This window comes from Ornithodoros turicata, chromosome 3 (assembly GCF_037126465.1).
Source record: "Ornithodoros turicata isolate Travis chromosome 3, ASM3712646v1, whole genome shotgun sequence".
NCBI lineage: Eukaryota > Metazoa > Arthropoda > Arachnida > Ixodida > Argasidae > Ornithodoros > Ornithodoros turicata.
The window spans coordinates 32,793,206-32,806,049 of record NC_088203.1 but is presented as its reverse complement, the minus strand read 5'-3'; the positions used below and the strand labels follow the sequence as shown (position 1 = coordinate 32,806,049).

The following is a 12,844-nucleotide window of genomic DNA, read 5'->3' as shown; positions in this document are numbered from 1 at the left end:
TTGTTAGCCTATGCTGCGTGCACACGCGTGTGCCACCCCATGAAGGAGTCCCCGTGAAAGACGTACTGTGCGTTGCCAAGCAGGCGTCATTGTCCGAAGGATGTGAAAATAAATGTTGTCAGTGGAGCATTCACGATACCTGTTGTGGGGTACAATTCGGTGAATCAGTATTAATGAATATAGTAATTCGCATCATGCCGCGCTTATGCGGAACACTATGATCCTGCCCGTTCCAAGTCTACACGGCCACAATAGGTATGTGCGCGCTTCTCCTGCTGTCTCATTGGATGCCGCCAATCTTTGCCTCCTGCGGATCCCATTCATTGCCACCAAAGACGGCTGTGTTTTCATTGCGTTTTTCTTCTAAGCGGTAGTGCTGTGTGAATAAATTTTGCTTTCATTATACTAACTGAAACACTGACTTTCATTTGAGAGCAAGTTGGTTTTCCATTTTAGTGCCCCTTTAATACTATTTAGAAATAGCCAGGTTAGTTAAACGTGTGCAGGGCATGTCTTGCACAATCAGGTCGTCATCTGAGCTGCACTGCTGAGTTCTCCTTGCTTTGCTCCAGGCATGTTCAGTCTGCTGCAGATGTAGTGCTTCAGGATTTTCTGTCCCCACAATTTGTCAGTCTCCAATCGAATGATGGCAGTTGAAGAAAAGGCACCAGCGGTGGGATTCGAAACCACACCCTCTGATTGCCGGTCAGAGTACGCAATTGGCCGTCGTGAGACTTGTGTTGTGTATGTCCTTGTTTGTTTAACTACCCCATCCGCTACAACGTTATACGAGAAAGATGTAGCCTGCCACAAGTGTGCCCGTCTGTGTGAATGTGGGAGTGACTGGCAGCAGTGCAAGAGAGAATGCGTCGAGGGTGAGTGCGTGTCCCCGTGTTTCCTAGACTGGCTTGGTACTTTGAAGAGAACGCAGCTAGCATGGTGTAATCGGTAGCAAATCTCACTGGCAACCAAAGGGTGTGGCTTCGAAACCAGCTTCCTCAACAGCCATCATTCAATTGAAGTATGCAATTGGGCGTTGTGATGCTTGTGTTGTGTATTTCGTATTTTTAACTGTCCAAACATTTGCAGCAAAAATGTCAGCATACCATCAGGAGACAGAGCAACGTATCACATCCATCCCTGCGTCGCCTTCTTTGACCCAGGACGCTGTACGGAGTTCCCCGCGCACTGTGGGTCGCAGGGTCCCAGGTGAGCGCTCAATTTGAAGTTTGCGTCTGTGCCTCCTTTTACTGTATATTGTGGTTTCCTCGCACAAATAAGCAAAGGAAGTGTGCTGTTAGACCCGCGTTGCCTATCTGTTGTGTACCGCTGCATTACTTTTGCCCCAACTTCATGCTGTATCAATTAGCATACTCTTTTACTATGGCTAAGGCCCTTCTTTTTCTGCGATTCCGCGATTCTGCGAAAATTCGCGGAATTGTGGGTCTGCCGCGGAGTATGAGGTTTTGCGCAGAATTTTGCAGAAACCGCGTGCTCAACTCAGTTTATGCGCGTGATGAACGGACTTTGCTTGCACCAGGTCGACTTGCGTTACAGCGTAAATGTGCCAACCGGATGAGGCCACCAGGCCGTGATATGGCCCCATCTGTGTGCTGGAACAACCCTCTAACTCCTCTCTCTAACCCTCAACTCTCTGGGATTCTGGAGTGGAATGCAAACGCTGACCCCTGCTTTGGTGTCCATAGCTGTCAAGTACCTCTGTGTGACAGCAAACTCTGTACATGCAGAGAGGTCACTTAGCAAGTACAGTGCGATAGTCAGTGAAAAAATGTCACTCCCTCTCAGAAGAACGTACAGTGTACCTTGTTATGAAAAAGTCACAAAAGGTTTTCGAGTTGTAACCATGTTTCTCCACACTAAGAGCTAACAGAGAATATTTTCTGTCTGAACTAGGGCAATTTGCCTTTTACCGCGGAAAAATGCAGAATTCAGTGTCCCCTGCTGCGGAATCCAGGATTTGCCGCAGCAGAAAAAGACGGGCCTTAACTATGGCTGTCTACCAGCAGCATGGTCGAGCGGGAACAGTCCATTTGACCTGCTGACTTGTGTTTCAGTCAATGATTATACATTTTTGGTAGCCAGCTCTTTGGGAGCTACACACACAGTTCAATTGCAGCCTGCACCCGTTACATTTGTACGGGTGATATTCCGATTTTGGAAACCAAGACTTCAACGCAATTATTTTTCGAGGGTTATGCATAGCGGACCTTTGACGTAGTTCTTTTCCGTCCCTCTCTGAAAGCAGACATCTTCAAAGTGGCTGTGACAGGTTATCCGAGATAAGTGTAAAAAACTGCTTTGCAGTAATGTGAACCTGCATTGAAAGTTTCACAGCCAAGAGGGAAATAGAAACTAAGAAAATGGGCACCGCAGATACCAAAACTAGGGGTGTGCGAATATTCGAATTCTCGAATCGAATCAAATATCAAACGCTATTCAATATTCGATTTTTCGAATATTCTATTATTCCACGAATATGAACGACACAACCCGAAAGTGGGCTTCACCTGATGCTTCCGTGCATGAGGTGAAGCCTTCTTTACGAAATTGCCCTGCTGCAGGACCAACACAGGCCAGACGGTGTTTAGTTTAAGGTAACGTTATCCAAAGTTAGTTTTGTAGACATCGTCTGTGGAAGGGGCGGCGCCCCTCCCACATGCAGTTTAGCGGTGCCGACGAGGGACTTCGATTTGATGTCTGTGAGGTTGCCTTTAAAAAGTTAGGACTCTCGAATAATGACTACAGCCCACGAACAAGAAGGGTGTCTGAAAGATGTCCTTTACATCTAAAATTTCAGTAGTATAACTTCCTAGGACGAGTGCAAAGAAACTAAGGAGTGTTCATGGCAAAGCTGAGGCAGGATGCCAATTCGTTTGTTTCACAAATGACCTATGGTTGTCTGAAACAATTACAGCCTCATCCGTATAACATGCTACTGCCTTACATAAAATTTTGAAATGAAGGTAACCACTCCAGTACTCCAGTAAGTGTAGGCTCACCTGAAAAGCAGGAAGCACTCTCATGTAAAATTAAAGAGTGGGGGCTTTAAACAGAAGAATTGCATGTCTCTCTTGTGACAGTTAATGCCAGAAAAATTACACTAGAGCCATGGGCTACAAAATGGAAACTTTTAGTGTGAAAGTCACATATTGTAAATTTTGCACAAATATTGGATATTCGATTCGGTACTCGGAATTTTTTTCCCCCATTCGATTCGATATTCGATTCGACTTAAAATATTCGGATTCGCACACTCCTAACCAAAACTCCTGGGGCTCTGACGTCAGACCTCACCGCCGTCAGTGAGGCAGCGCACATGTCACGTGCCTATGGCTGCCAATGGGAATGGACGCAACTGTGAGGTCTGTGACGTGTGCACTTTGCACGGGAGTGTGTTCAAGGGCCCGTATATCGCAAAGTACGATACGAGAAGAATAATTCTTTTTTCCTTGATAACATGGAGTACAATACAATGCGCCCATGATGTAATTAACCACATCTATGAAAGTGTCTGAGCCCCTTTAAGTCTTGTGGGAACATCTTCCTTCCTGCCTCATCGCAGGCTATCCCACTCCCAAGGCCATTCGCATTCGCTCATCTATACGACTATCTATCTCAACGAAAAGACATTTATTATGTACCAGTTACAAGAGAGAGAGAGAGAGCCCTAGCTCCGCTTGGCCTGGCCGATAGTCCGGAAAGAGCCCAATGCCAACTCTAACATGTCTTTTAAAGCTGCCTGGAATGCCCCCGTTCGCATCGCTTCACAGGTTATCAGTGTGAGGTGTCACAAGATAAGGCACCCCCGTTATCACCACAGTCTAGGATCAAGAAAAGTTGCAAGAACAGAAAGAGTAGTCATTTTCTTTTCAGGGACTTTCGTCCCTATAGACCTTTGCAAGTTCCAGGCAAAAGCAATACAGTCGTTTTCTGAAGTATGCAGTGCTTTTCCATGTAGAGGTGCAGAACAGGCAAATTTTGTTGCTTCACTTAGTGGCTTTAGAATGGGTGTGACTAGGCTTCACTGCATGGTGTTTGTGATATGTATTGTGAATATGAATTTGCTGAATGGCTACATTTGTGGTATGAAACTAGCCGCCTGTGGTAGCCGGCTTCTGAATTAAGATCAATATTTGGCCACTATTTTTTCAAGTTACACGGGTCCTCAATTCTAGGAGCCACATCCCACTACTTTAGAAAGATATTTATTGTTGGATGATGTTCATCTTTCTTTTGCATTTGGTCTGACTTTTTGTGGGATTAAAATAATGCTTTCTTAACCAGCATCTCCGAAGATTACTCCGAACGACACTGGAGTCAACGGGATTGCAAGACGGGGCCGCAGCGGCACTCCCACTACCCCTCCATCAGACCGCAAGCGGAGGAGGTTGACATAGCAGTCCATGTAATCATTCCAGCATAGACATCCTCATTTGTCCTCCACTGCAGGAGCGCAGCTCCTGCACGCAGCTTCACAAACTCATCAAGGCGCAGAGTTACTATACATACATAAATTGTACATAAAGCTGATAGCATTCTTTAGAAATATAAAAGCATGCGAAAGACAGGCCTCATTTTAACGCAGCTATGCTCTGGTTGCTGTGCATTTGCGAGAACATATCATTTTCTTTTTTCTAACAGCTCAGGATTTTAGTTTTTTATTCTGACTTCGGTTAGCTGTCGTACACGTATGTCAGTGACATGAGTGGCTGACGTTGAAACCCTGCTGAAGTGGGCCGCAGTAGTGTGTTTCTTCATGAAGGAAGAGAAAGGTAACCTCACACATGAAGCCTCTATAACCTGTTCAGACATAAAGCTGATAGCAAGTAACTCTAGTGTGATGTAAGTCAGTGGTAAGAATGCGCGACAGTTGTAGTATCCGCCATTCATGAAACTGACGCATTACCCCTGAGCACTCGTATTTCCTAAGTTTCCTGACCACCATTATTTGTCGTCACCACCAAGGGAGGTTTCAGCGAAATAGAATACGAAACACTGTTCCGAGCTGTAGGAATATTTTTCCGCAGCCCATGTGACATGGTGTGTGAGACTTGCTAGCACTCTCCTGAATACACAACTTGACTTCACCTTTTCAAGCTGCTTCTGGACCTTGTGTATTCCAACATGCGCTTATTTTCAGCCTGATGGCTACCTAACTGCACTGCGAGCAGGTACTTGACATTTGGTAATGTGTTGCAAGTGAGCCACATCATCCTAATGCAAGTGATAGATGCAAGTTGCATGCACGATCATGAAATACAAATGAGGTAGCAACACTGAAGTGCTCTGCGTACCGTTCTGGACCTTCGGGTGTGCTGAACAACAAGCAATATAGCACCAGAAACGTTAGTTCGTGTCATTTGATTTTTAAATGAAATTGATTATACAATTCCGCACATAAGTAAGGAACGTGCTAGAGAAGGAAGAGCAGCAGCTCCATCTCCTGTGACCTGCATGCATCAGACAATTGACTGTCACTGCTGACATGTGTTCACCTAATTTTTTTTAAACTTTGTGCTGTGTCACCTTCATCTGTTTTGACACCAACCTCCTGTTACTGCTATTAGTTTATGCTCATTTGTGTGTATCTTTCACGTAGAGGACATGTGTGGTTCCGTTTGCTATAGGGGAGAGGTTCCTCCTGGTGCAGATCGGAAAGCTTTACGACCTACGTCATGTGAGATACCATAGTCATTTTTCATAACATAGTCGTTGCTCCTTTGTTCCAACACTAGTAGCTGTTCATCCGGGATTTATATTAAAATGTGTACATAAGAACCGCTAGCAAATATGCCTATATCCTATCTCACTTGGGACGTGGAAAATTTTGAGCCTCCAAGGAGGCCTCCAATGGTTATAGCCCACCAGATGCCTTATGAATGGTCGTGCAAAACTGTTGTTTCAGAAATGAAAGTGTTCATGGTTGGTTTAACTAATTTCATTAACAAAAGTTTAGCATTGTTCTCATGTTGTTTCATACTATGGTGGGAATGTATATGCTGTTCACTGTGCACTGAAAATAAAGTTAATGCGTAGTGCAAACATAACTTGTACTGCCTTGACTTACTCTTAATAAAAAAAAAATATTGTGACACGCGTCCTTTTGTACGAATTATTTTGCTTCACAATTCCCACAGTGTTCAACAGTTCACAATTCACAAAAGTGTTGAACGGATCTTTGTCTGGTCGCTATGGCACTAGCTGGAGTATCGGTGATTCCACTCGCCTATCATTTTGCGCCAAATGGAGATTTCCTGCGCCATCCTGATAAAAATACAGAACAATATTACTCCACAGACAGACAACGGTGACATCTCTCACGATTGCGATTTGTCGCGACGTAAAGCCACTAATTCTTACATTACTTCCTTGCAACCACAGGACATGTACTGTGTAATTAGGAGCCTACATGTATGTTTCCGTGCTGCCGAGAATAATGTCCATGCGTAATCCCACGTGAGTTTATTTGAGGCAGCAATTACCGCACAGCCCAGCAGCATGGCCGAGCGGGTTAAGTGTCCGCACGTTGGTGGTAGGCAAGATCATGCTGCAAACTGGGAGGTGGTAGGGTTTGAGTCCTACCACCAGCTGTGCTGTCTGAGGTTTTCCCTGGGTTTTCTGAAGTTCCAGACGGATGTCTGCACAGTTCTTCCTCAAGTTGGCCCAGAATGCATGCTAACCCCCCTGTTTCCCACTCCTTCCTACTGTCCTCTCTCCATCTGTCCGCGTCTGTATGCCCCTCATGGCCGCAGTTACTTCGCGGCGCTCACGTGGAATTTAGAAAGAATTACCGCACAGCAGTGGTGCTTGTCCAGTCAGCACATATATCCGCTGGAAGGGAAATGGCGCAAGGGAAAATTTCGCGGAAAGCCAGGGGCATTACTTATGAGTTAGAGCGGTACAGCTCAAGCAGCGAAATTTGCACAGCGCCATTTCGGGCTGAAGCGGCCACGGATTGAACAGTAGGCAGTTTTATCAGCGGGTTCTGCATAATGTTTCACGCGGTATGGCGCCAAGGAAAGCTACAAAACCTGTAGGAAACCCACAGAAAAGGCGGTGCATCTTGCAAAGTGCAAACAACTCGTTACCAGGTATTTGAAAGTGCCGCTGTCGCCTGCTAAACTACCGTGCGTCGCATACTTTGGGGCGCTGAAGTTGCCAGTGGGCGTGTTAACTGCTCTTTCATTCCTCGGACGCTCCGAGGTTCGTGCTCCTGGAGCAGCTATTGAACGGCACTTGAACACGCTCGCTGTGCGGCTGTTATCCTCTTTCCCTTTTTTCTACTCTCTCTGCTCTGCTGCCGCCCCACGTCCTGCGTTCTCTTCCTTCGCTTTCGTGGGGAGGAGGGAAGAGGTCACATGACGGAGCACGATACCCCTTTTTCGTGCACCCCACAAAAGCTGGGGCGCGAAGAGCGCGCTCACGTACGAAACTCACAGTACGAGCGTAACCACTTAACGGTAGGAGTGCCCAACACTCGCGCTCCGGAGCATCCACTTAACGCGCCCAGTGCCAACACCACCTAGATAGGGAAAGCCTGCTCACTCGTCAACGTGACGTAACAACTAACCCAGACAACACGAAATGGTTCGATAAATGTTACTGGGATGTCACATTGGGGATGTTGCGGACATCCCAGGCATGTTCCAAACACAGCCTAAACTTGTCCCAAAAATGAAAAAAATGAGACACCGAGAAATGTGTCAGGGAGATCTTGTTGATGTCCCCGAGGGATGTGCATCAGTCATGCATGGGATATCGCTGAGAAGCCCCTCGTCCCGTTCCCCTTTTAGTACTGTTCTTTCCACTTTTTAAATAATGTATTATAAGCACTACAAGCAACATGCACATACCTTGAGTAAACATGACAACATTTTATTGTTCCTTTGAGTTACATCTGTCATCATCCAGCATGTTGACTACTACATTAATACTTTGAAGCTAGTAAAATATCACAGTTCGAACAAATACAAACACTTGTACGGGGTTATGACTGTTCCCTGTAAACACTATAAAATCCAAATTAGGGGATAGCAGCCACCGCTTCTAAGGAAATTTAAAGCCCCAAATAGATTGTTAAAACTGCCCTCTGTAAAAACTGTAAAGAGGTTCCCAACCCGAAAAGGGTCAAATGGTGAGGTAGCAGAAGTGTAAGCTCATTATAAGCAAGTATAGGCATATGCAACTGCAGCATTCATGAAATCCCTTCTGCATCACACCGCAGCGTCGGACTTTGATAATGCAACTTTCAGCAAGAAAAAGCAGTACAAAAGTTCAAATATGATGTTGTAAATAACGACAGGTACTGTTTTGTTCCTATTTGTTAAGGCAGTATAATGTGCTACGGAAACACGCAAATACTTATGTAGGTACCTCTACACTGCACTACGTTGAGCAGACCAGCAACAAACAATACTAGTGAAAAAATTACTAGTGGTAATATCCAGGGTGTCCAAGCTAACACTAGACAGATTTTTTATATATGGTAAAACACTTTTTCGCAGCTATGAGCGGTGATAATATGTCCTATGCCATAAGTCACTGCTTACCAAGGCACCATCGACCTCCTACTTCAATGTGTTATTTATGTTTCGTTGATTAACTTTTTAATTATTGAACATAGGAGTCGGCGAAAAAGCAAAATCGAATTGGGAGTAGATTTACACGTAAGGTGAATCAGCCTATTTGTAATGCGACGTGCTCTACGTGTCGCTACTGTTTTCAAAAGAACGCGCGAACTCTGCGAACTCGTGGCGTGCTTTCTCTCTCGCACGTTGGGGAGAGGGCAAAAAGAGCGCCTGAAGCCACGCAACAAGAATTAACCATCCCATTGCCGCTGTTTCAGGATCATTTCCGCACACTATAATTGTCTCGCGCGTTCTTTTGGAGACTGCAGCGGCATCAGCGCATCGGGGGAAACAGATTTTCCTTTTGCGCCGAGCTTCTATCTCTAATAATTAAAAAGTGAACAAAGGAAACGCAGCAAATTAATACATCGACTTATAAGGTTCCTGGTGGCTTCGTAACGTGTGGCTTATAGCATAGGAGATATCATCGCTTATAATTAAAAAAAAAAAGTATTTCTCCATATAAAAAAAAAAAAAAAATCAGTCTACAGGTAGCGTGGATATCCTGTATAGTGCCGGTGGGGTAGCACATGAAAATGCCGCATCTCCCACAGTACCTCAACACAATATGCTTAAATGTCTGAATATCCCAAAGAGAGCGTTCGTTGTAAAAAAGGTACGGTAATGTATAGACTGAGAGCTGGAAAGTTAATTGAAATTGCCTGCAACTCAGCCGAAAACGCCCCAAGTTGAAACGATGTGTACCATGCGTTACTTTTGCGCGAGGTGTGCAGCCATGCTTTTCACCCGCATACCTTTCAGACAGGTAGTACAACATGCTGTGTAACAAAAACTTTGTACAAACATGCAGATGCAGCTGTAGCAGACGAAGATACGCTACCACGAATGGGTGGTCATGTCGGGGAACGTGAAAGAGAAACTTGAAACATGCCTGACAGTAATAAGCCGATAGCAGTTGCAACAAAGCAACACATCTGCAGCATATCACGTACTGCACAATAACAGAAAAAAAGAAACAGTGAAAGGAAGGAAAAAATGGAAAGGCTCCTCTACGAACACTGTCTGGTTCGCAGGGGGCGTAGAGTTGTTCAGTGCTCGGAAAACAGCCTGAAGATGTTACTCGTGCGTGTGCAGTGTTACTTTGAGCATGTGAAGCAATTGGAACCCTGGAATCCTTATTTTATTCTTTTATTGATTTTCCTTTTTTCTTTGTGGAATAGCAAGCCGGCATCCTGTTTAGTTGACCTTTGCCCCCTGTTTTTTTACCTTGTTCTAATAAAAATATTCCCACCCCTGTAACATCGATTCCAAGCTAAGAGATTTTGAAGCCCAACAGAAACCACATGCTCAGAAACATCAGTCCTTGCTTCCACTTTTTTTTTTTTAACGTGCGGAGATTATCTCACTGAAGGTTGCTATCTCACGGGGTCCGTGACAACCTGATATTGTATTATGTTACCTCGTGGGGGCGCATTTCTGGCTTGGATAGCTGAGGAAGGAGCGGAAGCAGGCAGAGGTGGATGTATGGCGAATACGGCTCACTGCAATTCAATAGAGGGTTTTAATGCACCGTACGCTATCGCCTTTGCGTACATAAGAAATAGCGTGGTGGTCCTGCGCAATGCGCGAAGCGCTCTCTATGTTTTGCGCGTGCACAGAACCAGCAACGCTACGTACCTCTTGCCTACGCAAATGCGGTAACGTACGATCCACTAACACTCACTATTCATACAGAGGAAATGAAATGTACAGGTGAATATGCAACAATGTCATAAATGCAAGACATACCACAAGCCCGTAGACTATGTAAAAAATTCGAACAAAAAATTCAGTGAGTGTGGAAGAAAATTGTCCAAACGAAACAACAAACAAGAGTCCAAACTAACAAAAGAGTCCAAACTGGAATGTTCCTGGTACAGTTCATTAAAACATCCCTTTGGGCTTGTTGGTGATAGACTTTCATAACGTAAAAGCGCTAAAAACAGGACGAACACAAGACACACACAACATCGAGCGCTCGATGTTGTGTGTGTCTTGTGTTCGTCCTGTTTTTAGCGCTTTTACGTTATGAACGTCCTGGTACAGGATGTGGGGCAGTTCAACTGCGCTTCTGGTCTGGGCAGCCGAAGGAAGAGCAGAAGTAGAGATGGAGCGAATACGGCTCACTGCAAGACAACCATACAAAGGGAGTTAAATGTACAGGTGAATATGCAACAATGCCACAAATGGGAGATGTATCACAAGAACGCGAAATCAAGCTCTCAAACATGATGTGGCAGAGTATAGGCCAAAACTGATCTTTTGTCAGCGCAAGTTCATTGACGTTTATAATTATCGCAATTTCGTATAGTATCTGAATTAATCCTTCCAGTGCCCACCTCTGGCCAAACCGAAATGGCAATATTTTCCATCTTCCATTCCTTCCACACCGGATGCAAAACGTAGGGCTCGTAGCAACATCCTTGCACAAGCTGGGAGATCGATAAATGACGGCTGCGTCTTCAACAATTTCAACAGTTTTGTCAGATCTACATGTGACACAGACGATGCAAGCGCCCACAACCTCGGCCGCTCTTATCAAAGTCAGCATGCGGAGGAACACTGGATGGGGAAGCGTCTCACTCATATTCTTGGTTCTGACAACTCGATTCCGTAGATGTTTCACTCAACACGGTGTCAACGTTGTGAAAGGGTAATAGACTAGAAACCGCGAAAATGTTATCTGGCGCAGCCGTGTTCTCAACGCACACAGAACGCATTTCATCTTCGAAGGGCACGTTTCGGAGAAAGTAAAAGCAGCAAGTGAGGGCACATTAATTGCTAAGTTTCCTTGCACGGCTTTCCGTAAATGATGGTGAAATGTTTGTCACATTTCTTCATAGTGAAATACCTGTCAAGACTATGCAGCCCACATATAATCCGAACACGTCACCTCGTCTGCAAAGAGTAAAGCGAGGGACGCGGCGTTTCAGCTGCATCTGACTGACGTGGCCACGATGTGTCTGCACCCGCAATAGTAGTCACATAACAATGCAGTTCAAGGGTGCGGAAAGTTTAAATATATATATACTTACTTTTGCTTGCCATTGCTAACGACAGTTCCGTAGCAGACTCGCAGACACGCATCACAATGAACGCCCGAGTGGCCTCCTTCCCGCCGCTTTCCGTACTGCTCATCGCCAAACGTCCTAATTTGGTATCCACAGGGTGATTTCGCGGATTTCAATGCTGCGTTTCAAACGCACACAATGTACGAGATACATCGCCTGTGGAACTGCGGATGTTGGGACCTGTTTGGGATGTCCCTACAAAGTTTCGTGTTGTCTGGAAGTGTCCGCCAATCAGGATTGTGTTTTCAATGGCCGTAGCCAATCACGGACGCGCTTTCAGCAGTCGTAGCCATGGAGACGAACCGCCATCGTCTGCGAGTAGTGATTGAACGTTCTCACGTAATAAATGGGAAAAACTTTAAAATAAAGCGCAAAACCGTCCCATATCTTTCGGAAAAGGGCGTTGCACTCTTTGTCTACAGGTTTAAGTCTGCAGGTTCAAAGTGATGTGCAATCATTTGCGAATTCTTGAGTTCACAGCAGTAGCAGGCGAATTCCGACGTTATATGTCCACGTAGTGAAGGAAGGAGAGGAGGCAATAAGCAGGCCTTCTGCATCTAGGTGGCGTTGCCAGTGCAGTGTATTCAGAGTCGTTTATTAGGAAAGTGGCCATTGGGAGGAGCCCTGCTCGAAGCGCGCCATTTGACCTCACACGATGGGCGGTGCCAAGGCCAGTGGCAGTGGATTAGAGCTATAGCCTTGAAATCTCCCATTCGCCATTTTGGAGAAGAGGTACAGCCTTGAAACCCCCCCGTGCTGCCGCGGCTCGCCTTTCATCCAGGCCAATAGACCTCTACCTGTTTGTAAACAAATGACGTCATAATGTTCGACAGCGCCACGAGTTTGGAAGAGTTGAACTACGTTCAAAGCTAGTGGCAAACAAGGTCGCGCCCGAAAGCCACGGTCTTGAGGGGATTACGATGGTCTCTGAAAAGGACGCGACCTTCGGTCCTGCTTTTCTTTCAATAGGAGGCAGCGAACAATTGCCCATTTGTGGAACCCAGCCCTCCCCTTCCGATCTGTTTTGGTTTCGGTGTGTCTACCAACGTCATGATGACGTTTCTCGGGTAGAGGTTTATTGGGCGGAGCGATGACGGCTCCCCATCCCCGGGCGGCAAAAGATCA

General features: G+C 45.6%; 1 protein-coding gene across 3 annotated transcripts in view; it reads left to right on the top strand.

Moving 5' to 3' along the window:
- Positions 1-6,068, top strand: part of LOC135388394 (structural maintenance of chromosomes flexible hinge domain-containing protein 1-like) — a 127,805-nt gene extending 121,737 nt beyond the window's left edge. For all 3 annotated transcript variants that reach the window (XM_064617953.1, XM_064617952.1, XM_064617954.1), the window contains 2 exons: positions 1,090-1,209; positions 4,306-6,068. In XM_064617953.1, the coding sequence (XP_064474023.1) occupies positions 1,090-1,209; positions 4,306-4,418 (233 nt within the window). In that variant the 3' untranslated portion in view covers positions 4,419-6,068. The remainder of the gene's footprint in view (positions 1-1,089; positions 1,210-4,305) is intronic.
- The last annotated feature ends 6,776 nt before the right edge of the window (positions 6,069-12,844 follow it).